Genomic DNA, 27,373 nt, shown 5'->3' on the forward strand with positions numbered 1-27,373 from the left:
CGACTTTGGCCACAAATTAACTGTGGGGGAAGGAGGGAGCCCTAATCCCAAATCTGGTTTCATGAAGAGCAAAAAACCAGCCTTCTTAGGTAACGTTTAAACTTTTGACACTCACTTATATGAGCAACCGCAGGCTGCATTTTCTGTGGACGTAAATAAGAGCACAGCCAAATTTACACCACATCTGGAACATGCTTTGGATATCTAAATATTTTCCCCTTCAAATCATTTTACAGCTACCCCACTCTGCCTCCATAACTTTCGTAGCCATCTATTTATCTCGTATCTGTGTTAGATTTCCCACCCTGTGAAAATTACTTGGCTTATGGAACTGGGTTTTTAAGCCTCGCCAGCTACTAACTTATTTCCTGCTTCTCAAGCAGGAGTAAGAGTCTAGGACCATAGGGACCTGCCTTACACCATGTCAGACCCTTGGTCCATCTATCTCAGTACTAGAGCTACACTGTCTGGCAGCGGCTTCTCCAAGGTTTCAGGCAGGAGTCTTTCCCAGCCCTACCTGGAGATGCTGCCAGGGTTCGAACCTGGGACCTTCTGCCCGCAAAGCAGGGGCTCTTCCACTGAGCCCCCCAAACACAGCAAAAGGAAACCATTGCGAGAATGAGAGAGCAGCAAACCATACATATACTACAAGAGCAAACATCAACAGCAGCAAAAAGCAAATAAACCGAAACAGCAGTTCAGCTGCTAAAACATGTTGGGTCCAGTGTACTCTCCAACAAGGATTCCCAGATGGTGTTGACTACAGTGCCCATAATCCCCAAGCAAAAGCCACTGCAGCTGGGGACTCTGGGAGCTGTAGGCAACAGTATCTGGGAATCCCTGTTAGAGGGAACACTGGTTGGGTCTGTCATAACGGCAGGAAATCCAGCCAAATCAAAACCAGCCCTCCCCAGAAGCCTACCTTACAAGCAATGGCTTAGGCCAGGGGTTCCCAGCAGGGGACACAAGTACCCCCAAGGGGACCTTAAAGTACCTGTTCCCCCAGGTGAGGATTGCCAACTTGAAGCCATTGTGTCTGCTGCAGAAGGTAGGAAGGAGGGTGAAGACCCACCTCCTCTGCTCCTGATTGGCCGGCTCGGTGCTGAAGCTCAGCATACTCCTCCCCTCAGTTTGACTGACAGGCTTTAGAAAATTAGCACTGAGGACCCCCATTCCAGTTCACAGGACAGGTAAAGCTCTCGCATTAACTTGGCATGGATGTGAGCCAGGGACTGGACCAGCCTGTCTCCCTAACTGTAAAACTTAGTATTAGGCAGCTTCCTATGTTCCTGAGTCAGACCCTTGGTCCACCTAGCTCAGGATTGTCTACCCAGACTGGCAGCGGCTTCTCCAAGGTTGCGGGCAGGAGTCTCTCTCGGCCCTATCTTGGAGATGCTGCCAGGGAGGGAATATGGAACCTTCTGCATGCAGACTGGCAGGTGCTCTTAAGGGAATTCCTTAAGATATTCTTAAGGGAATATCTTAAGAGTGCTCACATGTGTCATCTCCCACTCAAATGCAAACCAGGGTGGACCCTGATTAGCAAAGCAGTGTGTGTTTGTGTATACACACACATACATTATATTTATATATAATATTTTATACACACACACACCCACCCACACACACCTATCTTGGAGATGCTGGCAGGGAACGAACTTGGAACATAGATACTCTTCTCAGAGAGGCCCCATCCCCTAAGGGGAATTTCTTAAATTGCTCATGTGTAGTCTCCCATTCATTTGCAACCAGGGCAGACCCTGCTTAGCAAAGGGGACAAGTCATGCTTGCTACCACAAGACCAGCTCTCTTCCTTTTCTGTCAAACAGGATGGAGAAGAAATAATAATTTTAAAAAATGATCTTTCTTTGTTAGCCGCCCCATTACAAATTGTTCTCTGGGTGGCTCGCAACAACACAATTAAAGCATCCAATTAGAACACATAACACAAAACAAATGAGTTGTAATATACAACAGAAAATAGAAAATACATTACAAATCATTGACTTTGCTTTTTAATCAGTTTTAATGGATTTGCACTGTTCCCTCGGCTGTGGTGCACTGCACACAGTGCTTTTAGGGGGGTAAGGGAATTGCATGTACCTGGAACATGGTCCTCGAGTGCCTTTTCCATCTAACCTGCCTGATTGCTAGGCACTTGCAGAATGTACACAGAGATTCAGTCGGGAGGCTTGAGATTTAATTCTGGCCAACGTGGGAGAGGTCATGCTTGACTTTGAAAGCAAAACTGAAGGTGGTTTCCCCTTGTTGCTCAATATAACCTCTTCCGTGTTCTCGTTGCTGGGCCAAAATCGGAAGAGGAACACTCAACCACAGGTTTTTCATTTTTGTTGGTTCAGAGCTTTAATAGCCCCATTGATCCCACAGACCCAAAACCTGGACAGCCCAGGAGACGTAGACCAACTAATGGCCAAGATGCTGGCTCTGAGGGTTTGGGGGTTTCTTGAGAGTTACACTCAAAGTGTGGTGGTTTGTTGAAAGCAAAGATGGAAAAGCAAAGTTCAGTTGCACATACAGAAACATAGGAAGCTGCCTTGTGCTGAATGAGACCATTGATTCATCTAGTTCAGTGTTATCTTCACAGACGGGCAGCGGCTGCTGCTCCAAGGTTTCAGGCAGGAGTCTTTCCCAGCCCTACTTGAACCTGGGACCTTCTGCATGCAAAGCTGGCGTTTTGCTACAACAACAACAACAAATATTTATATGCTTGTTTTTCAACAAACGTTTCCAAAGCGGTTTACATAGAGAAATAACTAAATAAATAAATAAGATGGATCCCTGTCCCAAAGGGCTCGTAATCTAAAAAGAAACAGAAGATAGACCCCAGCAACAGCCACTGGAGGGATGCTGTGCTGGGGACGGACAGGGCCAGTTGCTCTCCCCCTGCTAAATAAACAAAAATCAGCACTTTAAAAAAGTGCCTCTTTGCCCAGTTAGCAGGGCTTTCCCGCTGAGCTACAGCTCTCCGTGGGCTTTGAAGAGAGGGCATGTTATCAGATTAACATTGCTGCGTCTAGTTTCGTGTTCTGGTTTTGCTTTGAACACATCAGTCCGAAGAAAGGCCCTGGGCCGCCTGCAACTTTGCTTCCAGCCTTGTGAGCATCTGTTGCGGGGAGGCGTCGGGGGGGGGCCCTCTTTATTGTCCTACACAACTCTTCTCCTCCCCCCCCCCGCATTCCTGAGAGCGGTGGAGAATTATGTTCTTTGGAGGCTAAACTGCCCTTTCCCCCAACTGCTTTTCTTTCTAGTTGGGGTGAACTGGGAAAAGCTGCTTATGGGACGTCCCAGGGATGCACTTCAGTCATTCGGAGATGGGCGGGGGTCTCCGCTTGATGACCCCTTTCAGGCCTCTTCTTCTGGTTCACCGGTTAAGCGCCCTGTGTCCCCGGCAACCTCTCCCCTCCGACAGAGGCCACGTTCACAACCTTAGATGTGGGCAGAATAACTTCCCCTTTGGGGTGTCTGAAAGAAACTCCCAGATGTGGCAGAAGAGCAGAATCTTCCGGTCTTGCAGCGAAGGGGTGGTTGTGGAAATTCGGACCTAGCGAAGGCCCTTCCGGCGGCGTCTGCTGAGCGCAAGGCTGGTGTCCGTAGACAGCTGCAAAAGATCTGTGTTGGGCCACTGCGGAGAAGAGTACGCAGCCAACAAGAGCCCACAGCAGAGAGGCTGAGCATATGCTTTGCACGCAGAAGACTTCTGGCTCAGCCCTGGGGATTTCCAGGTCAAGGGCTCAGGGAGGAAAGTGGGGAAAGACCTCGGGATGCTGCTGCCGGCCTGAGTAGGCAGTGCCAGGCCAGGTTTGACTCAGGATGTGGCAGCTGCAGAGGAGAACCGGGGGCCACAGTGGTGAAGCATATGAGCTGCCTCATGCAGACGGAGAGCAGAGCTGGTCTTGGGGTAGCAAGCCTGACTTGTCCTCTTAGCTAAGCAGGGTCCGCCCTGGTTGCATATGAATGGGAGACTTGATGTGTGAGAACTGTAAGAGATTCTCCCACTCATGGGATGGAGCCTCTCTGGGAATTGCATCTAGCTTCCAAGTTCCCTCCCTGGCAGCATCTCGAAGCGAGGGCTGAGAGAGACTCCTGCCTGCAGCCTTGGAGAAGCTGCTGCCAGTCTGTGAAGACAATACTAAGCTAGATAGACCAAGGGTCTGACTCAGTATATGGCAGCTGTCTATGTTCCTATGCCTGTACAGGGTCTCGGGTTAGCGGAGCGCTCCAGTGAGAGATCAGAATCTTTGAAACAAACGATGATGGGAGTTGTAGTCCAATAACCTCTGGGGGACCCACAATCCCTGCCCTACTGTGCAGGAATGTGATGTGCTTTTTCTCCATACAAAAGATACTCAGTTCAAGGCCTAATAAAAGACTTCTGCACTGCCCAACATGAATCAGTCTGGGTTTTGTTTTTTTTAATTTTTTTTTTAATGAGTTTGCACAAATTGTGTCTGTGGTTAAGGTTACACCTCCCCAGTCCTAGGAGGGCTCATGTGCCCCACAAAAGCCTTTCCTGCTGAATTTCTACCTGGCATGAAATGCTTAAAAGGCACCTGAGCAGTGTCCCCTCTAATGGGTTCTGAGACATCATTAACTACAACTTCCATCACCCCCAGGTCAAAGGCTATTGCAGTTGGGAATGATAGGAGATGTAGTCCATGACATCTTGTAGGGCAGGGGTTGTCAAACACCTCCTGTAATGGAACAGCCTGCCCCTGTGGCAGTTTGCAAGGAGCCGAAGTGATGAATCACAGCAGAGCCTGCATCCTCTGTGGATGAGTATTTATTATTGCTTGCAACTGACCCATATACTGGAGGCAATGGCTAACAGGAAGTGGCTCATCAGAGAGGAACGTAGGAAGCTGCCATATACTGAGTCCGACCCTTGGTCCATCTAGCTCAGTAGTGTCTGCCCAGACTGGCAGCAGCTTCTCCAAGGTTTTGCGGGCAGGAGTCTCTCTCAGCCCTATCTTGGAGATGCTGCCAGGGAGGGAACTTGGGACCTTCTGCTTGGGTTGAAATTAAGTTGGGCAGAGGCATGCTGGGGAGAAGGTGGGTCAAACCTTCCGGGCTGCTAGTCCCCTTGAAACGGATGACTTGAGGAACAAGATGGCCCTCCCAGGAAGAATGGGAAGGCACTTGAGGTTGGACTTCCACAGGTGTAGCTGATTGTTAGTGCAGCCCAGCATGCAGAAGGTCCCAGGTTCACCCCCTGGCAGCATCTCCAGTTAGGGCTGGGAGGGACTCCTGCCTGCAACCTTGCAGAATCTGCTGCCAGTCAGTGTAGACAATATTGAGCTAGATGGACCAAGGGTCTGACTCAGTATATGGCAGCTTCCACTTGGTAATTGGGTACATGCAGCAGGTTAGTGTTACGTGGGCTAAATTGCTGGATCAGCCGGCCACCCTGAAGCATGTTTCTGAAATGCACCTGAAGATCAGATATGGGCGTGTTAAAAAAGAAAAGTGGTTTCCTCCCCTTTCATCTCACCCCCTTTGCTAGTCGGGAGCCTTCTGTTCACGCCCGCCTGGTGTGGTTTCAAGGGGGAACCCTGCTTTCTAGCTCAAAGGTGCTTCCCGGAATCGTTGACATGACTCATTTTGCTCCGTTGGTTCATGTGTCTTCTCTTAGACCCACCTTTTCCTCCTCCCGGCTAAGCTTGCTGTGGCCCTTGTGACTGCGGAGGTGGGATTAATTCAGACAAGGAAAGAAGTAGCCATGTTTTTTCCTATGCTTCTGACTGCCACCCTTAATTTGCAGAAATCAATAAGGGATCATAGGAACCTCGGAAGCTGCCTTCTACTGAGTCAGACCATTGGTCTATCTAGCTCAGTACTGTCTACACACACTGGCAGCGGCTTCTCCAAGTTTCCAGGCAGGAGTCTCTCTCAGCCCTACCTGGAGATGCCTGCTTGATTTGAACCTGGGACCTTCTGCATGCAAGAGAGGAGAGCTGGTCTTGTGGTAGCAATTATGACTTGTCCCCTTAGCTAAGCAGGGTCCACCCTGGTTGCATATGAATGGGAGACTAGAAGTGTGAGCACTGGAAGATATTCCCCTTGTGGGATGGAGCTGCTATGGGAAGAGCATCTAGGCTCCAAGTTCCCTCCCTGGCAGCATCTCCAAGATAGGACTGAGAGAGATTCCTGCCTGCAACCTTGGAGAAGTTGCTGCCAATTTGGGTTGACAGTGCTGAGCTAGATAGACCAAAGGTCTGACTCAGTATATGGCAGCTTCCTATGTTCCCACTGAGCTATGGCCCCATCCCCTAAGGGATATATCTTAGTCTCCCATCCAAATGCAAACCGAGGTGGACCCTGCTTAGCAAAGGGGACCATTCCTGCTTGCTACTACAGGACCAGTGCTCTTCCAACAGAACCCTTCTTCCGCCTTCAGCAAGTGCTTAGGATGGAGTCCGAAGGTTGTGGGGGTGGGTGGGGCAGACCTAATAGCAAAAGCAATCAAGCTGCGAATTTGAAAATCCAGTTGATTTTACTTCCCAGCCCGGTCCATAGCATGGGTATTGCCTTCAGAGTGATAGGGATTTGGGTTCAGGTATTTGGAGGATTGCACGCTCTGTGTGATCTTGCTCAGTTCTCGTGGTCTGCAGGGCCGTGCGTACGCAGGACGGGGCCTGCTCAGTCGTGGCTCCCGGACTTTGGAATTCCCTCTTTTGCAAGGCCTGCTTTGCTCTTTCCCTTCTCGACACATTATACTGTAGATTGGTGTAGAGTAGGCTAGGGGTTCCAAACGGGTGGCACTCCAGATGTTGCTGAACTACAACTCCCACCATCCCCAGCCACAGTAAATTGTTGCGGGGGGTGATGGGTGTTGTAGTTCAGCAACATCTGGAGTACCACCTGTGGTGAACCCTTGGTGTTAGACCACCTGGTTTGGGTGGGCCTTCTGTGCGGCTTGATTTGGAACACCCCAAATAACAGACTTTTTTTTTTTTTTTGCTACTGCTAAAGAATTTGGTTTTGGGTGGTTCTGCTCCCTTTTGATATATTGCTCCTTTTGTAATTGGGGAATTACAATTACAATTGGGGAATTCCACTGTGGGGAAGCTCAGCTGAAGAGCAGCTCCATCTGTTTTACAAATAAATAAAAGGGCCTGCCCTCTAGTTTCTCCGGATCCTGAGTTTTCCCACCACCCCCCTGGAGGTCTCAGCCCTGCATGTCAAACTCCTGCAAAATTCTGGCAATCCTATATATGCACAGAGGATTGGGTGCTACGCAGATGCATTCCAGTTTAATCTGTCCAAAGCTAACGGGCAAAGGTTGGGTTCTTGGCCCTTGTCCGTCTGGAATGCTGGCTCACCAGCCGATGAAGGAACCGGGAAATGGAAGGGATGTGTTCCATTCCGGGGAGAGGTGAGGACTCGGAGGAGGGAATCGCGTTTGCTTTGCTTTAACGAAACCGGTGCATTAATATCCAGCCCTTTCTCCATAATGCTTTTCAAAAACCCCTTGATCAAGTTCAGGGCGGCTTTTGTTTCCAGAACAGACCCTGTTCTCCGTGATCAAGAGCCTCCCTTTGGGTGATGGGAAGACAAAGGCAATGCAGGCAGGCACAGCATAAGATGGTGGAAAGTTGCATGGAGGAGCTTTTAAAATGGCTCCTGGAAATCCAGCCGGCGGCTGCCGCTGGAGTCCTTCCTTTTCCAAGGGAGCGTCTGGCTGCTGCCCCCTGGCAGCGACTGAAGGGAGTGCCTTTGGTTTTCGCTCTCTGGTTCCTTCCTCCGTCTCGCACCGTTCCGTTCCGTCCCACGTTCCGTATCTCAAGATTTAGCAGAAGTGCATTCTGACATTTGCACCAGATCTTAAACACATTTAGAATGCAAAGTTCTAGGGCGTTTGCATCGTCTGTTCAGCCTAACAGCACACTTATATGCTTATTGAAGTTGGAGGTCTGTCTTAATTTCTAAACACACACACCCCCGCCCTAATAATTCAATTCAGTGGTTCTCAAACTTGGGTCCCCAGATGTGATTGGACTACAATACCTATCATCCACAAGCCGCGATGGCCCAGTTTGTTTCCAGGCCCAATTCAAAGGGCTGACATGGACACTAAAACCCAATGTGTGTCCCTTGTAACGGGGCTACAGATGTTGACTACAACTCCCAGCATCCCCAGCCAAAGGCCATTGCAGCTGAGGATTATGGGAGCTGTAGTCAACAACAGCTGGGAATCCCCGTTGCAGGGAACACTGTTGCAGAGGAGAACTGGTCTTGTGGTTGCAAACATGACTCGTCCCCTTAGCTAAGCAGGTTCCACCCTGGTTCCATATGAAAGGGAGACCACATGTGTGAGCACTGTAAGATATTCCCCTTAGAGGGATGAAGCTGCTCTGGGAAGAGCAACTAGGTTCAAAGTTCCCTCCCTGGCAGCATCTCCAAGATCGGGCTGAGAGAGATTCCTGCCTGCAACCTTGGAGAAGCCGCTGCCAGTTTGTGAAGATAATACTGAGCTAGATGGACCAATGGTCTGACTCAGTATGTGGCAGTTTCCTAAGTTGCTATGCTTACATGGTCATCATTACTGGCCACATTTATATGCCACCTGCCTCTCTGTCTGTATTATGCTTATGAAAAACATTTATGTACCGCTTTCCCACAACAAAGTTCTCAAAGTGGTTGGCATAGCACATGCCTGCTCAACTTTGCCCCCCCTCCAAGGGTCCAAGGGTCTGACTCGGCAGAAGGCAGCTTCCTCTTTTCCGATGTCTTCATGCTCTTTGGGGGGCTTCCCAGAGGCCTCTGTGGGAAGAAGCCTCTCCCAGAATTTGGGGCCACCCAGTGGAAGTGATTTTCTATAGATTCGGCAGAGGCCAAAGAAAATACTTCCGCACACGGTGCATAATTTCCCCATGGAATGCATTGCCACAAGATGTGATGGCTCCTGATTTAGATGGCTTCACAAGGGAATGGGCAACATCTTGGAGAATAAATCAGTTGGTGGCTAAATGGAACTTCCATGTTCACAAGCAGTCTATCTTTGAACGCCCGTTGCTTGGAGGGGCAACTACAGACGGCGGCTACTGCCTTTAAGCCCTACTAGGGGTTTCCCAGGGGCATCTGGCTGTCCGTGGTGGGAAGCAGAATGCTGGGTGCATCTTGGTCCGGTTCTGCAGGCCTCTTCTGATGTACTTTATAGTGCCCACGAGACTAGCGGTGCAGCCCTATGTATGCCTGCTCGGAAGGAAGTCCCATGGCATTCAATAGGGATTGCTCCCAGGTAAGTGTGTGGAGCTCTTTGAAGAGAATGAAAGGCTCTCCTTTTTATCCCCAGTCACTCCGCGTCCGAAGAGGCCTCCGCGTCCGAGTCGGCCAGCCAGTCCGACAGCGAACATGGCAGCGAGTCCAACAGCAGCTCAGAGACCTCCGAGAGCCTGTCCGAGTCGGAGTGCGAATCGACGGGCTCCAAATCCCAGCAGACGCCTCCCGAGACCAAAGAGAAGCCGGCTTCCCGGAAGGAGCGGCTCGCAGACGTCAAAAAGGTAGGGGGTTCCCTGGGGAACTCTGTGTGTGTTAACGGAAACTTGCCCCGTATTCTTGGAGGGAGATGGAAAGGAGCAGTCAGGACCCATGCCTTCCGGGCCATAACGGAGTGCTTAAGCATCGGCTTTGCACGCTGGAGATCTTGGGTTCAGTCCTTGGCATCTCCAGAAAGACTTCTGCCTGAAGGCCAGGAGAGCTGCTGCCAGTCAGTGCGGGCAGTCCTGACTCAGGCGGACCAGTCGTCTGACTCAGCAGACGGGAGCTTCCAGTGTTTTGCCAAACCTCCCAGCATCCCTGGAAAGAGCTGTCCTTCCTCGTTCAGGATTCTGGTTAAGCACTGCCCTACGACTCTGTTCTGGAGGGACCCTTCTGGAATCTCAGTTGTGATCCCTCCGTGTCCCCAAAGGTATTGAATTAGTTGCAGGGGATGCGGACCAGAACAGCCCAAAGGGGTTGGAGTGTGTTCTCTTCAAGGTGGAGCTTTTTCGTGTCGCAGAAAGATGCTAAGAGGGAAGTGTGAAGTCTGTACAATTGGGAATAGGATAGATGATAAGCCATTTACTGTATCTCCCTTCTGGCCTGGTGGGCTGATTTTATTGTAAGGTCCCTTAATCTCCTAAAATAAAATCAGCCCACCAAACCAGAGGGGAGATAAATGGCGTATTATCCTTGCTATTCCTAATTGTACAGAATTCACACTTCCCTCTTAGCGTCTTTCTCTTATATTAAAAAGCTTCCTCGTCACCTTAAGTGGCGCAGCGGGGAAATGCTTGACTAATAAGCAGAAGATTGCCGGTTCGAATCCCCGCTGGGACTATATCGGGCAGCAGCGATATAGGAAGATGCTGAAAGGCATCCTCTCATACTGCGCGGGAGGAGGCAATGGTCAACTTCTCCTGTATTCTACTGAAGACAACCACAGGGCTCTGTAGGTGCCAGGAGTCGGAATTGATTTGACAGCACACTTTACTTTTACCTTTAATCTCAGGGGAGGCAGCAAATCTATGTGAACGGAAAATCTGTGCTTGGATCTGCTTCTCTCATTCAAATGAAAGGGGAAAACCTTTTCTTGGATGGACGCTTCCCGTGACTTTTGAGTGTGGTGGCGAGACTGAGCGTTGGATTTGAAGCAGAGAGACCTGGGTTCAAATCCCTGCTCAGGTGTGACACACACAGGGCAACTTTGGGGAAGAGGGCTAGTTTTACGGAAGCGAGCCTGAATTGTGCCCTTTGCTAAGCAGGGTCCACCCTGGTTTGCATTTGGATGGGTGACTACATGTGAGTGCTGTAAGATATTCCCCTTAGGGGTTGGGGCTGTAGCTCAGTGGAAGAGCATCTGCTTTGCATGCAGAAGGTCCCCGGTTCAGCCCCTGGCAGCATCTCCAGGGAGGGTTGGGAGGGACCACCGTCTGAAACCTTGAAGAGCTGCTGCCAGTCAGTGTTGAAAAAACTGAGCTAGAGGAAGCAAAGGTCTGACTCGGTATAAGGCAGCTTCCTGTGCAATCTTGGGCCAGTCGCTCTCTCCTAACCTAACCTTACAGGTTGGTTGTTAGGCAGTTTTGTTTGTTTATAAAACCATGCTACGGAAAAGAAACTTCATTCAAAATATCATGAGAATGATTACAAGAATAAGTACGCCAGGAAATATAAATACAAATCAAGATACAGGTAAGTTCAGAAAAATATAACACCATATATTAACAGCCCTGAACTAATACCTGTCTCCTTCAAAATACCTTTGAAATTGTGCGCTCTTCAGATCCTCTGTTATTGGAGGAGTTTTACACCTGGCAACCACACCCAAAATTTCCTCCGCTTCTTCCGAGGCAGAGCACTCCCTCTTCCAACAAACGAACAAAATGCCAGACCCTTTAATCTATTAATAACACAACTAATGGCTAGGTTAGGATGGGAAAAACCTTTGCAAAATGCCTTGGGTTCCTTTAACCAAAGGCAGGATCCAGACGCGACTCCAATTTGTTTTGCAGATGTGGGAAGAATATCCAGATGTTTACGGGGTCAGGAGGTCGAACCGGAGCAGACAGGAGCCGTCGCGCTTCAACATCAAAGAAGAGGTAAGGAAGGAGGAAACAGCGGAAGCCCAAAGAGATGCCTGGAAGGAACGGGAAGAGCCCAGCCATTCTGTTCAGTGTTTTCTTAGAGGCGTCACTGATGCCACAACCGGTGCATGTTGCCTGTGTTGCAGTGCCCTTCTTGCACCCTGACGCAAGGTTGGGGCACCCGTAGAAGCAACTCAGCTCTCTTTGGTCCAAATGTGCCATTGCACCAACAACTGAATTTTGTTACGATAAAAATGCAGGAGAACAGATTTGCTGGCTGCAGGAAGCACCTTGCTCGGAATACCAGAAGGGCCGTTGGGAGATACGTTGGTCTGCATGTCTAAAGTATGTGTGTTTGCGCGGCGTTCGTCCAACCATCTTTTTTTCCCTTCTTTTGCATTTGTAGATAGTCATCTTTTGAACAAAGTGCATGAGATGAATTCAGTTTGGGCTTTTCATCTGTTGGCCGAGACGTTTCTCTCGCTCCTTTCCATCGAATCATATTAAAAGGAAAAAAAACCAAAATGTGGTAACAGAACTTGCCACTTTTTCCATTGCTGTTGTCTTTAATGGCTATTCTCCCCTCCACCCCCCACCCCCCGCCTTACACAATCCTCTTGCTCTCCCAGGAAGGAAGGGTAAGCAGTGTTTCCCCTTCTGGTTTTTGTTTTTTTTACAGATGGAGAAAACGAGGCTCAGGAAAGTTCAGACTGAAAATGTCAAAGTTGGAAGTCTAAAGGTAGGCACCTAAATGTATATTCAAGCACCTGAAAATATAAGCGGCACCCGCTCCTCCCATTGGGGAGTCCTCTGGAAATGGGTCCATTTATGCTTGGGTGCCTATATATGGATTTAGGTGCCTAGCGTCAGGCACCCAGATTTGAACATTTTGCCTCCTGCTCATGAGAACTGCCCACTGGCGCCGTCTTGGCGCTGGCCTCCCTCTTGGATACGATCTCATTCCCTGGGATTCTGGATCCACCGTTCATTGGCCAAAGTTCTCACCTGGCCGAGCTTCCGCAGAGCGACATAGAGGCACGCACGTATCCTACACTCCCAGCTCAGCAACTCAGTCCTCGATCTTTGCTCTCCTCCATCCTTTCCGCAGTATCTTGACCTCTCCTTGATGCTGTTCCTCCAGGGCCATATTTACACCACAGAAACTGGCTCAATAATTATTAGGCTTGTTCACACGGCCTCTTGGGGGTGGGCTGGAGGGCAGGCAAGCTCCTACTCCGTTGGTTGCCCGCAGGCAGCATCTCAGGCTGGGTCTGCAAGCCCAGGAAACAGACGGGTCAAGGCAGCCTCTGGGTCCGTTGCCAAACTCCGTGGCTGCAACCCCCGCCCCCATGGGAAGCCTCCAGGGGTGCCTCTTCCTTCCCAGCAGGGGTGGAGCCACCATTGGGCGAATGGGTTCAAAGAACCTGGGCCGCCCGCCCCCCCGGGCCGCGCCTCGCAGCGCCAGACACCCCCCCTGTGTCTGACATCAGATGCGGGGGGCGTTATTTCACTCCGAAACAGCCCCGTTTCGGAGTGAAATAACGCCCCCCGCTCCTGACGTCAGATGTGGGGGTGTGCCTAGTGTATGACATCAGAGGTGGGGGCGGGGCCAGGGGGCTGCGGCAGGGGCCAACCACGGGCCGCCGCCAGCCTCCCTCCGCTCCTGCTTCCCAGTGTGCTTTGTGGTGCCAGCAGATGGGAAAAGCTTCATGACGTCACCGGCTGCCCGCCGGTGATTGGCCACGAAGGGGCAGGATGCAGACGCAGCCCTGCCAACGCCGCCCCAGCTCCAGGATCATAGAGTGTGCTTTGCAGCCTAGTGCATCCGTCGATGGCAGCTGCTGTCGCCACAAGTCTCTATGGTTGCCGTGCGGGGAGGGCAGCCAGAGTGTGGTTTGACTGGGGAGAAGAGACGCCCAAGTTCTCGCGGCCAGAGAACCGGGGTAGGGGACCTCCACTTTCGATTCACAGCTGGGAGCAACCTGGGCTGGAGAGTTTTGCGCGGGTTCCGACGATCATACAAAGCAGGTGCAACGGAGCCTGTTTTTCTCTCCCGAGTGGATTGTGGCTCTGTAAGCAGGGAGCCATTTGCAGAGAATTCTTAGCGCCCTCTCCAAACGATAACCCCCAGGAGTCTTTGGAAGAATCCAGCACAGTGTCAGTAGCATATAACCAAGACAGGTTTCCTAGCTGTGCCCCACTGGCCACCTGTAACCCCAGAGCGGGGAGTGCTGGACCTGCCCCCCAGCCCTTCGGAAACCCCACTCCTTGAAGCAGAAGACCTGCCCTCTTTGGGGGGGAAACGTTCACCGCCCTCCACGATGGCAGCATCGCTTGATCAAGGAAGCCTTCTGTAGCTCTCATATAATCCGAACCCTGAAACACACCAGGTCGAAGGTGCTTCCTCTTCCGTAAGTGCGGGTTGGTCTTTTTTTGAAAATTGCTTGAATCAGAAAACAGTGTTTTAAGGTGCGTTCCATTTAAACTACCAGCAGCAGCAGCAGCAGCAGCAGCAACACTCCGGTGTAGTTAAAATGGAAAGCTGACCAGGAAGGAGGCTGCAGAAGTTGACTGAAGGATGCATCCGCTTCCCGCGCTACTCATGCCCACACTGGCAGCCCTTTCCCCCAGTGACCTGTGGCCAGATGACTGCTGGCCTTTCCCCCCCTTTCCCCCCACCCTTTCCCATGATCCTTTGCAGCCCTCCCTCTTGGATTGTGGTCTTTTCATGGCCTCCTTTCCCGCCTGCTCTTCTCGGTCGCCATCCGGTGCCTTGAACTGGAGCTGCCAAACTAGGAACTCCTTTCAACTCTCTGTGTGTCGTTTACTTCCTTGAAGCCACCCAGGCTCTCCACAGGGAGACCCGATCCCCAGATGGTGGGCTCTCCCTTCCCTGCTCCAGGGTCACCAAGCCATTTCTCCTGACTGCAAGCAGGAGCGGGTGGAAAGGGCCTTGAGCACTGTTGCCTGACATCAGCTTTCTATTTCCCTTTCCCCAAATTCTGCTAAATCTGGGATTGCTGCCCCACAACATTCTTTCTCTCCGTAATGATATTCCCAGCATGCACTGGGCTGGCGATGTCACGCCAGCCCCAAAATCTCTGCTGCAGATGAGAGCGTCCTCTCAGGGCCCAAGTAAGTTCTCCCTTTTTTTGTTTTACATTACGTGGTTTTGCAAACGACGGGTACATCTTTCTCCCTTCCCTGCTCATGTTTCTATCGACTTGGCGACATGGTGTAATAATAAACTGTGCCGATGCCTTTCAGCATCTTGCTATATTGCTGCTGCCCGGTATAGGGGTTTCCCATAGTCTGGGATACATACCAGTGGGGATTCGAACCGGCAACCTTCTGCTTGTTAGTCAAGCCATTTCCCTGCTGTGCCATTAGGTGGCTGATAAAGTAAGATTATAAAGTATAAAAGTATGAAGCAGGATAAAATGACTGGGGAAAAATAAATAGACAGATAGATAGATAATTATATTTCTGTACTGCCCCTTACAAAACAGTCCCTGGGCAGTTCACAGTCTAAAAACCATTAAAACATTGACACAATTAAAACAATTTAAAAATACAAATAAAAACTCTTAAAACCCGAAGCTTTAAAACGATGAACTAAAAGCCTGGCTAAACAGGCATGTTTTCATGTCCTTAAAAACATCCAGAGAAGGGGAAACTCTTATTTCATTAGGAAGCATGTTTCAGAGTCCAGAATTGACTAAATTCCTGAGAAAACAGGTGCGTCTTAAGGGTCTTTTTAAAAAACAGCCAGAGATGGAGAAGCTCCCGTTTTGATGAGTGCATTCCAGAGCCCTGGGGCAGCCGCAGAGAAGGCCCTGAGTCACCACCACACGCGCTGGTAGCATCAGTAATCGGACTTTCCCGGACAATAGGCGGCTGGGTTCATGACAAAGGAGGCGCTCTCTCCCGGTCCCAAGCTGTTAAGGGCTTTATAGGTAATATAGTCAGCACTTCCTATTTTCCCAGGAAACATATCGGCAACCAGTGCGGTTCTTTCAAAATCATCATAAGTCCCATGGGCTTATCTAGTGGATATCACCAAGGCAGCCATTTTCTTCCATCTTCTGCCCCATCTGCAGTCCAGTTTCCTGCATTTCGGGCAAGAGATGTCGGGAGGGCAGTGGGAGCATCCATTTCGGGAAGTGGAGCAAGGTTCCTTTAGCCTCTGCTTGCTGCTGTGCTCAAGTTAGACCCAGGAGCCTTCGCCTGGCCCTGGGGTGGGTGCTCTTCTCTGCAGCAGAGTCTGATGTATGGAGGGTGTGACTCCCATTCAGACACCCCCATAGTCTGAGCAGTGGCTCCTGGGATTCCCAGATGTTGCTGACTACAACACCCGTCAACTTGTCAACGGCCCCTGAATCAGTAACGCCTGGGCATCTCTGTTACAGGGATGCTGAGGTTTCGTGGCAAGTTGTTGGCAGATGGAGCAGTGTTGACCTGGCAAACTATGCAGTCTCAAGTGTGTGTGTGTCTGTGTGTGTGTGTATGTGTATAAGCATGTTTGTGCTCACAGGCGTGGGGAGCCAGCAGCTCGTTTCTAGGTGAGTTTTGCCAAGCAGAGCTGTATGCTGTGAGTGTGGCATCTTTTTCAAGGTTGGGAAGCACAGTCTTTGAAGAAGAAAAGGAGGAAGCAAGGATGAAGGCCACTGGGGGCTGGGTGGGTGGGTCTAGGTTCCCCTTCGAATTCTGCAAAGCAACTCCTGTCCTACTTTGCCGCCTGTAGCGTGCCCGTATTCTTGCGTCCAGCTTAGCTGCTCTTTTTTCTGACTCTGTTGCTTCCAAGCTGGGTCCCTGTTCTTCTGCCACCTCCTTGCTACTCTTGACTCTGTCCATTCAATCACTTCTAGATAGCTTCAGTTTTCCACCTGCCCTTTAGGAACCTAGGAAGCTGCCTTCTAGTGAGTCGGACCATTGGTCCATTTCTCTCAGTATTGCCTACACAGACTGGCAGTGGCTTCTCCAAGGTTGGTCTGGCCAGGGACCCCATCCAGATGCATTGCTAAATCATGGTAGTGCTAAACTACAGATCTGGTCCTGACTTGAGAATCCTGACTTATTCTCTAACGGTGGTTTGAACAAACCACAGTTTACCGCATTCCGTCAAAAAGGGAAATTGTGGTTTGTTCCATCTCCTCCTAGCCCTGTGCCACATGGTGAACTCTGCTGGACTAGTGTAAGTGTGAGTCATGCAGTACAACATGAAGCTGGTTTCTTCAGAAGTAAGGGTCTCTGAGTTTAGGGGGCTTGCTCCCCAGTCAGTCTGCCTAAGATTGCAGTCTGGTCCTGGAACTGATAGCATTTGCTGAAGATCAGCAAGGCAACCACTGATTTTCCTCCATCGTCACCCTCTGCAGCCCCGCATTTTGATCTGGCGTGATGGAGCTTTTGCTTTCCTCTTCCTTCACAACTTTCTGTCTCTGAGATCTCTTGCCACGGCAATCTGGATCACTATTTTCTTGACACCAGAAGGTCCATTGCAAATAAGCTTGAGAATCCAGAGTATTCTGGATTTTCCTGGGCCTTTGCTTTGCAACTTTTCTCTAAAATTGCCTTTATGTCTCACACATGACCTCCTGCATTCATTCTCGGAGGCAGGTCATATGCGGCCCAGGTGGTAAAATACGGCATAGGGAGAGGCATGTCTTCCCAGTATCCGCCTGTGCCCCTTGGTGCTGCATTCACACTTTGGCTTGGAATGAACAGGTGTCCCGCTGCCTTCTTGCGGCCCGAGAGGGTTCATCGGGGAGGTCTCCCGTCTCCTGCCAGCCTCCCTTATTCTTCCCTTCTCTCTTCTCTTTAAGGGGATCAGCGAGTCTGAGAGTGAGAGCCCCAAGAGAAGAGGCCAGAAGCAGATGAAAAAAACGTAAGTTTCGAAGTCTGTTCTGGGTTTCCATTTCAAAGACTGCCTTCTACCAAGTCAAACTATTGGTCCATTCAGCCCAGTATGGTCTATTCTGATAGGTTTGTATGGGAGCAGGCGGTCCTTAAGATAACCTGGCCCCAGGGGCTTCGGGGTCAAATCCAGCACGTTCCATTGAGCTCGGAAGCAAATTGGAAACCGGGACAGCTCTTGCAAATCATGGGCTGAGCATCTGGCTCCAGCCAAAAATCTACTGTCGTTTCAATTGTAGTTTTTAAAATTGATTTTTAAAAATGTTTTAAAAAATGTTTTGAATTCTGTATTTTATTATTTCGCGTTGTGATTTGTTTCTTGGGTTTTCTGTGTTTTTATCGGATGTTTTTAAATGTTGTGCTGTGAGCTGCCCAGAGAACACTTTATGGGGTGGCTAACAAATAAAGTTGTTTGTTGTTATAATTCCAAGTTGTCTCTAAAAGCAGACTTACACAGATTGCATTGCAATTATTACTCATTTGTATTAATTATTATGGTTACTAAATGTCTCTTATTAACTACCACTATCAGGGGCCACGTTCAGAGTTCCCAAAGACTTTCCTAAAAAAATATTATTACTATGTAGTGGCTGAAATCCAAACTCAGATCCAATAGTACTACTAAGGAGTTAATCTAAAGGACTACCATATTTACCCGAATAGAAGATGACCCTGAATGATGACTCCCTTAAAAATAGAGGTTATATCTGTATACTGTATACCCAAAAGGAACAACAACAACAAAACCACAATTTCTGACATCAAAGAACTTGGGGGGAAAAATCTAGTCTTGGATTCTGGAGTTATTCGCAGATCGTGGTTTCATGTATCTGTGGATGGTTCTTAGAGACCCAGCTTCTTTATCCGCGACAAATATTTCTTTCTCATCTATCCATTGTTCCTGATTGGCTGGAAATGACATCAGAAGTCATTTTGAAGCACAGAGCCATTTTGTGGCTTCTTTGTTTAATTTTTTGTTTAATTTTTTGATTCCCATGGGGTAAGCTTTCTTTATTCGCGGTTTCCATATTCATGCTAATTGGCGGGAACGGAAACTCTGCGAAGGAAGATGGCCTCCTGTACAGTACTTAATTTCAGTAGGACTACTTCAGAGAAATTACTCTCGATGTCGGCCATTGTTGTGGTTATGAATATTTTCCTATTGGGATTGTTCCAGGTTTTGATTCTATCTTGTTGACGATTGATTGATTGATTGGTTGATTGACTGATTGTGTAATTCGCCCTCAGAATCATCCCACAAAAAGGCAGGGTATAAATATTTTAAATCAATCTGTTAAGTCTCCCTTCTTGCATTTGGCTTCCAAATCTAGAGATAAATGGAAGAGAGAAGACTCCGGAGATGATGACGAAGATGGGCAGGAACAAGGCACCAGTGCCGAGAGCGAGCCAGAACAGAAGAAAGTGCGAGCCAGAAGGCCCATCCTGAGGAGGTGAGAAGGGGCTGGAGGTGTTCTCTTCTGCAGGATTGCCAACTTTAGTCCTCCTCCTGTGGCTCAGCTCCTGTGCTTTAGCAGCAGCTTGACAGAAGTGACACAGGGACATAAAAAGCTGCCTTCTGCCATGTCAGACCCTTGGTCCATCTAGCTCAGCATTGTCTACACAGACTGGCTGCGGCTCTCCATAGGATCATGGGAAGCTGCCATAGACTGAGTCAGACCATTGGTCTATCTAGCTCAGTATTGTCTTCAATGACTGGCAGCGGCTCCTCCGAGGTCTTTCTCAGCCCTGCCCGGAGATGCTGCCAGAGATTGAACCTCAACCCCTCTGTATGCAGAGCAGATGCTCTACCACTTAAGGGGTGGAGCTACAACCTCACCCTTTAAGAAATCACTGCCTACTGAGTCAGACCATTGGTCCATGTAGCTCAGTATTGCCTGCACTGACTGGCAGTGGCTCTCCAAGGTTTCAGGCAGGAGTCTTTCCTAGCAGCCCTACCTGGAAATGCTGCCAGGGAGCGAATGGCCCCATCCCCTAAAGCAGAGCGAGCAACTTGGGTCCTCCGGCTATGGCTGGATGGCAATTCCCATCATCCCCGGCCACAGTGCCAATAGCAAGAGATGATGGGAGTTGTAGTCCAACGTCTGCAAGAGGACCGGAATTGTACAGCCCTACCCTAAGGGGAAGATCTTACAGCATTCTCATAAATTCTCATGTACGTCACCTGTCCAAATGCAAACTGAGCAGGGCCCTGCTTAGCAAAGGGGGCCATTCATGCTCTCTTCTGCATTTGTTTCCAGCATGGAGAAAAGGGGGTGAGAAGAACTTCAGCCTGCTTAATATCTACATGCTGGGCTGCCATTAAGAGACAGGAGCAGAGTCATTTGGAAAACGTGGCAGCTGTCAGTTTTGGTAGCTCTGTATACAGAATGGTCCCTTCTTCCAGTGGGGGGAGAGTTAATTTTGAACTTGGGTTGGCTGCCTGGGACATTGAGCCTGCCGGCTGGGCACCACTGGACAATTCGGCTCTTAAAACTGAAAAGCGGCGATGTGGCTAGAGGAAGCCTGTTTTATGTACCTCCCTGGGCTGTATGGTATCTTCCTGTGAATGCTCATTTTAGAGCAGTAGCCAAAGTCGTCATGAAAAAAGCCCACAAGCCCCAGCGTGGGAAGAGGCGGAGGAAAACAGAGTCGTCTGAGGATGAGGATGACGACGAAGACGACGAGGCGCCCAAAAGACAGACCCGACGTAGAGCGGCCAAGAACGTCAGGTATTGACGGGCGCGGTCCTTGTGCTAGGGAGGGGAGGCCTTCTGTATAAATTGGAGCATGGGTTCCCAACAGCCTTCCCTGTAAGAGGGACTCCTGGATGTTGTTGACTACAACCCCCATCATCCCCTGCTGCAGTGGCCTTGGGCTGTGGGAATTGAATTCCCAACAGCATCTGGGAATTCCTGTGGCAGGAAACAATGGTTCCCAACTTGGTTCTCCAGCTGTTGCTGGACTATAACTCTCATCATGCCACAATGACCAAAGGCTGTTGGAGATCCCGAGATTCAGCCTGGGGCAAACCCACACAGCCCCTTCTCCCTTGAAAAGTAGTCTCTAAACATCAGGAATGATAAGTTATCAATCATCATGCCTGACAAGGGGGAGAGTTTCCCAGGATTCCTTGCTAAGTGGATGGGAGCTGCCCCCGCTTTGGGTTTGTTGCACGAATCGTCTCTTCTTTGGGTTGGTGCCATTTTTGTGCGATCGAAACCAGAGCTTTGTGCCATCTTTTCTGGGTCCTGCACGCAGTTACAAGGAAGACGACGACTTTGAGACCGACTCGGATGACCTGATCGAGATGACTGGAGAAGGGGCCGAAGAGCAGCAGGAAAACAGTGAGACCATCGAGAAAGTGATGGAGGCAAGATTGGGGAAGAAAGGAGGTGAGTGGAGATGAGCGTATGATGCCGCCTGCGGGGCCAGGCCTTTGGTCCATCTAGCCTGCAGGAGTGTCTACTCTGACTGGCAGCAGCTCTCCAAGGTTTTTGGTCAGCAGAGGCCTGGTACCTGAGATCCTTAAACTGGAGGTGCCAGGGTATGACCCTAGGGCCCGCTTTCTTCCTCTGAGCTATGCCTCCTCCCGTAGAAAGCCGTGTTAAAGAAAGAGTTGCACCATCTCGGATGGCTTTAAAAAGAGCACCAAAGACACGCCGGTTAGGCTTTCTGTTGGTTATGTAAAACCTGGTTTTAAATTGTATTTATTTATTTATTTATCAATAATATTTAGATACCTCCTGATATGTATACCCCTAGGTGATGTAAATATGTTAAAATACAGTGCTACTAAGATACAGTTCAAATACTACAAATATACAACAGAATTAAATGATTAAAACAATTTTAGGATATAAAGCAAGCCATTCAGCATAGATTAAATGATTAATTAATAGCACAAGAAAACAGCTGAGTCTTAAGGGTCTTTTAAAAATGGTTCATTTTCATTGTTTATCTGTTGATTTTAAAACTTATGAAAACTAATTTTTCATACAACTTATGGGTCTTCATAAAACTTATGAAAACTAATTTTCATTGTTTACTGTTGATTTTAAAACTTATAGATGTTTTAATTAGCTGTGAATCACCTTGAGGCCTGGCTATGGGCGGTGTAAAACTGTGTTAAATAATTAATAATATTAAAATAAAATTCTGTGGAGCCAAGGAATGCAACAGCTGGTTGTGCACAGTTCTTGCTCCCCTCTGTATTTCATCCTCCCTGCCTTCTGTATCTCTTATTTGGGGCCGACATCTGCTTGACTGTTCCATTTCACCTTCACTCTCTCGACAGTCACCGGTGCTTCCACCACAGTCTATGCGACGGAAGCCAACGGCGATCCTTGTGCTGACTTTGACCCCAAGAATGAGGAAGGGGAGGTCCAGTACCTGATTAAGTGGAAAGGTTGGTCCTATATCCACAGCACGTGGGAGAGTGAGGACTCCCTCCAGCAGCAGAAGGTGAAAGGTCTGAAGAAGCTGGAGAACTTCAAAAAGAAAGAGGAAGAGATCAATCAGTGGTACGTAGACCCGTGGTGTTCTTTTGCCCTGTAGTGAAGTGACGTGGGACCCAACCAGAAAGAACCCCACGCCACTCCTACATCCTACAAATGGGCCTTTAGGGTTTCTTCTGAAGATCATACAAGCTTAGTTCTTCTTGTTTGTTACATTTTCATTCCAGTCTTCTTCCAAGGAACCCAGGGTGAGTTCCACACCCGTCCCACACCCCTGCTTTAGGGTAATTCCAAGAGTAGTGGAATCAGGCACATTACCAATTTTTCAATGACTGTAGCCATAATCGAATTTTCAGATTGATATTATATATGCCGGTTGGCAAGAGAACATCTACTATAAGGCCATATTTTTATAAAACCCTCAAATATTATAGATAGTGTCTGAAATGTGGGTATATATATAGTGGGTATATATATATCAACCTGAAAATTTGTTCATGGCTACAAATATTGAAAAAGCAGTACCATGCCTGAATTGGTTATCCTTGGAATTGCCCTTTATCTTCACAGATATCCAAGTGGATTTGTGTTCTTCATGAAATCGCACAAGCAGTTTAGCATCGGAATGTCCTGGCTTTGTTCAGTGCTTGCTCCGTAAAGGATGAACTGTCTCTTTCCTGCACAGGTTGGCAAAAGTATCTCCAGAAGATGTAGAATACTATAACTGTCAGCAAGAACTGGCGGCAGAGTTGAACAAGCAGTACCAGATAGTGGAACGAGTGATTGGTAAGTCCAGCGGTCTACACAAAACTGTTGGCTTGCATCCGTAGATCAATCAACTATGCTTTAGTTGATTAATTGATAGAAGTCAGTCCTCATCAATAAGGGTAAATTTCAAACCGTGGGTCGGCAGGTCAAGGGTTGCATTGTCTAAGGGAATGGAGAATTAAAATATATATTACATCTAGCCATCCTTCTTAACAATGAACGTTCTGACTTCTAGCATTCTTGCCTGAATATTACTGACGCTTGTAGAAACATTGGGGTCCCTTTATGGACTTTGTGGTATAACAATAAACACAAGTGATTTAACTAATCAGTTTAAGTGATTTAAAATACATGATCCATTGACAGCCTTTGTTGACAGCCATTTGGAAGGAGGTTCTGTTGCAGCAGGAACAGATGGGGTTGGTACCTCATATCTGGAGTTCTCAAGCTTGGGTCTCCAGATGTTGGAGTACAACTCCCATCATCCCCAGCCTTCAGCCCTTGTGGCTGCGGATGATGGGAGTTGTAGTCCAACAACATCTGGGGCCCAAGGTTGAGCGCCCCTTTCATATGACCCTTTGACTGTAGTGATGGTGCCTTTAAAACCAAAGTAATAGTGTGCATTACAGCTTAAACGTGGTGACAGTGAAAGGAATCCATTGGATGCTTTTCCTGAAGGTCCTCAAAGCTCTAAATAACTTTTAAAATTGTTTTCTCTTTTCAAATAGCTGTGAAAACGAGTAAATCAGGAGCAGCTGGTTCTGAACTTCCAGGTAATATGGCTTGTAACAATGATGTTCATAATTAAGAGAAAGCTGGTGTTGTGTAATGGCTGTGACTACTACTGGGCAATTCCAAGGGTAACGGAATCAGGCATGTTACCATTTTTTCAATGACTGTAGCCATAAGTAAATTTTTAAGCTGATACATATACATATATACACACATATACACATACATACACACACACTCACTGGCAAGAGAACATCTACTAGAAGGCCTTATTTGTACGAAAACCTTAAATATTATAGTGTCTGAAATATGCAAATATATTGGTAACAGAATCAAAAACAATGTCCAAATATTCTGACAATGTTGTAGTCCAACATCTGCAGGAGGGCCAAAGTTGTGTAGCCCTAAAATGGTGTAGCCAAAATTGTGTAGTTGTCTAGCTGTTGTTGGACTACAGCTTCCATCATTTCCAGCCACAGTGGCTCATAGGGGAGAGGAGAGCTGGTCTTGTGGTAGCAAGCATGACTTGTCCCTTTAGCTAAGCAGGCATGACTTGTCCCTTTAGCTAAGCAGGGTCTGCCCTGGTTGCCTATGAATGGGAGACTAGAAGTGTGAGCATTGTGAGATATTCCCCTCAGGGGATGGAGCCACTCTGGGAAGAGCAGAAGGTTCCAAATTCCCTCCCTGGCAGCATCTCCAAGATAGGGCTGAGAGAGACTCCTGCCCGCAACCTTGGAGAAGTTGCTGCTGCCAGTCTGTGTAGACAATACTGAGCTAGATGGACCAAGGGTCTGACTCAGTATATGGCAGCTTCCTATGTTCCTCTGATGATGGAAGTTGTAGTCACTGGTGGTAGCTCTCTTAGACTTTTGTCAGAGGCCTCTCCCAGCCCTACACCTTTTAACTGTAGATGCCAAGGGCAGAATCTTCAGGTCCTCTAAGCCAGGACTGCTTGGTAGATGTTCTTTGAGCACCTCTTCTGAGTACCTGAAAGGCACGGTCAGGCCCTTACTGTGGGTGTCTGTTCTCTTTCGCATCGCTAGTAGCCCACAGCCGCAAATCCTCCTCCAATGAACCCGAATACCTTTGCAAATGGATGGGCTTGCCATACGCGGATTGCAGCTGGGAGGACGAGGCCCTGATCAGCAAGAAGTTCCAGCACTGCATCGACAGCTTCAACAGCAGAAACAACTCCAAATTCATGCCCACTCGGGATTGCAAGGTCCGCCCATTTCCTTCTTTGCTTCCTCTTCCTCTCTTGACTTGGCTCCGAATTTTACTGATTTGCGGAATTTCTATCTTGCCTTCTGAAAAGGAAAAAGTTAAAAAAAACCTTCAAAAAACTGTACTCAAGGTGTTGAATGTCATAGAAATACAAAGCCAGAAACCACACTTGGTTATTAAATTAAGAATAATCAAGCAGCTGAAAAGATCCTTATTTATTTATTTTTAATTTTTTGTTTATTATTATTTATGTATATATTTATTATGCATATAAAGACATATGTATATAAATATATACAACCACAGGGCTCTGTGGTCACCAGGAGTCGACACCAACTTGACGGCACACTTTACCTTTACCTTTGTGTATATTATTATTTATTGTTTTTATTATACTTGTTAATTACATTTTGTTTGTTATACTAATCTAATGTATTATAAATATTATATCTTTTATTTATCATATTTATTCTTGTTTTCCTTCGTAACTGGCACTGGGTTGAGTTTGAAGCTCCTTCTTGCTTTTGCAGTTTGCATAAACATCTCTTTAAAAAACCTGCTCTCTTTGCATCTCGATTGCATGATTTGAATATAAATGTGACATCTAAATGTCGGCTATCTTTGGGTGTCTTTTGAAAAGCAGGAACCATTTTCAGCTTGCGTAGAAAACCTTTTGCGTTCCTTGGTCGACTCCACGTCTCAAGGCCCTCCTGCCGATGTTGGGCTACAATGCCCATCATACCTGACTTTTGGCCATGATGGCTAGGGATGATGGGAGTTGTAGTCCAAAATCAGCTGGAGGGCCAAAGTGGTGTCTCCCTGCTCTCAGGAATGCTTTAGCCCTGCAGCTTGATTCAGTGGAGTCAGCGTGAAGGATCTTCTTGTTTCAGGTGCTGAAACAGAGGCCTCGGTTTCTTGCCTTGAAGAAACAGCCTTCCTATATCGGTGGGGAAAACCTGGAGCTCCGGGATTACCAGCTGGAAGGCCTTAATTGGCTAGCCCACTCATGGTGCAAGTAGGTGGAAGAACTGCCCGTCTTGTGGTTGGGCTGGGGTGTGATCTTGTTCGAACCGGTGTACAAAACACGGCTCTTTCTAGGCCCAGTCCAGTGGAAGAGCCATTTCTATCAACCAGCTGCTTCATACTGAGTCAGACCCTTGGCCCGACTCGCTCACTATTGTCTCCACTGACTGGCAGCTGCTCTCGGGGGGGTTCCCAGCAGGGAGTCCTTCCCAGCCCTACTTGGACACTGCAGGGGTGGGACACGTAACCTTTTGCATGCAGAAGATGTGCTCTGCCTCTGAGCGGCGGCACTTGTCCGATTGGGTGTGGCTTAGCAGGGTTCGCCAGACCAGATGTTGAAGCTGTTCACACACGCAGGCAAAACTAGGCTAAGGAAGTCCAGCCCAGTTTTGCTTGCGGTGTGTGTACCGCTGAGATTGTGCTCGATCCCGGTGGCACTTCAATGGCAAACCCACCTCCGGAGCAGCCTCTTAAACGGGGTGAGGAAAGTGAGCATCTGCAGAGATGCACTTAGGGAATTTTGGAGGTTAAGCATCATCCTGCTGAGCTTGGGTGACCACACCACCTGGGACAGACTAAAGAGGTGCTGTGGAGGCCCTGGGCTTTGGCCCCCAAGTCTATGGGTAAGAGGGCTTCGGATGGTCCGCCAGGGGCTGGCAGATTGTGGGCCTCCCAGCTGGATTCAAGGAAGGGAAAGGGATCCACATAATGCACCGCACACTCACACAGTGCATTATGGGAGTTTGGGAGGTGGGACGATGACCCTCGGAGCTGTCGCTTTCCCTCCTCCCTTGCTTCCACACAGTTGCTTCTACCCAGCTTTTCCTCCCGCCTTGCTTCCACACAACTGAAAATTGGGAGCACACACGGCTCCCAAACCCTGGTAGAGCACAGTTTTTGATGGTGTGAATGACCTCAATGAATGCTTAATTGTTTTTTTCCAGGAATAACAGCGTGATCCTAGCTGATGAGATGGGCTTGGGGAAGACCATCCAGACCATCTCCTTCCTCTCCTGCCTCTTCCATCAACACCAGCTCTACGGCCCCTTCGTGATTGTGGTGCCCTTGTCGACCCTGACCTCCTGGCAAAGAGAGTTTGAGATCTGGGCGCCCGAAATCAACGTCGTGGTGTACATAGGAGACCAGATTAGCAGGAACACGGTGAGTGAACCAGCAGAACCATGCAAAATGGCAGGCTCTTGGTGGGTTTCATGCCTGCGCCTTTGGATTCATGGTTCAAGATGACCCCACCCTGGAGAACAGAATAACAACAACAACAACAACAACAATAAAATTCTGGCATCCCAGGTCCTTGGGAAGGACTCGATGTCTGGATAAAACAAACCCGTCAATAACACCTGTCTGACTATGTAAATAAATAAATAAATAAATAAAAATATTAATAATAAACTTTATTTGTGAGCCATCCCATTAAAAATTGTTCTTGGGGCGGCTTACAACAACACAGCAGTAAAAACATCCAATCAAAACACATAACACAGAATGAACAAACAACAATGGAAAATACAAAATACAATTCAAAACATAAACTTTTTTTTAAAAAACCTCAATTTTAAAAAGCCTGAGTGAACAGAAAGGTCGACACCTGGCCTCTAAGAGAACAAAGTGACACCAGGCGAGCGGTATATAAATATTAATAGCCTCACTGGGGAGGCT

The 27,373-nt window shown here is 48.4% G+C and overlaps 1 protein-coding gene and 1 long non-coding RNA gene across 7 annotated transcripts in view; one reads left to right on the forward strand and one right to left on the reverse strand.

Moving 5' to 3' along the window:
* The window catches only part of CHD2 (chromodomain helicase DNA binding protein 2), a 69,419-nt gene that overhangs the window by 7,601 nt on the left and 34,445 nt on the right, over positions 1-27,373 (forward strand). For 2 of the 6 annotated variants that reach the window (XM_053273192.1, XM_053273193.1), the window contains 12 exons: positions 9,314-9,521; positions 11,511-11,597; positions 17,405-17,466; positions 18,827-18,946; positions 20,075-20,224; positions 20,754-20,887; positions 21,790-22,015; positions 22,635-22,735; positions 23,446-23,490; positions 24,493-24,671; positions 25,564-25,688; positions 26,641-26,857. In XM_053273192.1, coding sequence (XP_053129167.1) covers positions 9,314-9,521; positions 11,511-11,597; positions 17,405-17,466; positions 18,827-18,946; positions 20,075-20,224; positions 20,754-20,887; positions 21,790-22,015; positions 22,635-22,735; positions 23,446-23,490; positions 24,493-24,671; positions 25,564-25,688; positions 26,641-26,857 — 1,654 coding nt within the window. Of the gene's footprint in view, positions 1-7,247; positions 7,394-9,313; positions 9,522-11,510; positions 11,598-12,246; positions 12,322-13,426; positions 13,526-13,603; positions 13,994-17,404; positions 17,467-18,826; positions 18,947-20,074; positions 20,225-20,753; positions 20,888-21,789; positions 22,016-22,634; positions 22,736-23,445; positions 23,491-24,492; positions 24,672-25,563; positions 25,689-26,640; positions 26,858-27,373 lie in introns of those variants that run through there. The other 4 variants (XM_053273191.1, XM_053273195.1, XM_053273194.1 and 1 more) reach the window with 4 other exon arrangements.
* On the reverse strand, positions 11,104-13,417 carry LOC128335209 (uncharacterized). The gene is made up of 2 exons (XR_008311539.1): positions 12,588-13,417; positions 11,104-12,068 (listed from the first exon to the last, which is right to left on the reverse strand). It is a non-coding gene; the product is annotated as an uncharacterized LOC128335209 (long non-coding RNA).

The sequence above is a fragment of the Hemicordylus capensis genome, chromosome 10 (genome assembly GCF_027244095.1).
Source record: "Hemicordylus capensis ecotype Gifberg chromosome 10, rHemCap1.1.pri, whole genome shotgun sequence".
Lineage (NCBI taxonomy): Eukaryota > Metazoa > Chordata > Lepidosauria > Squamata > Cordylidae > Hemicordylus > Hemicordylus capensis.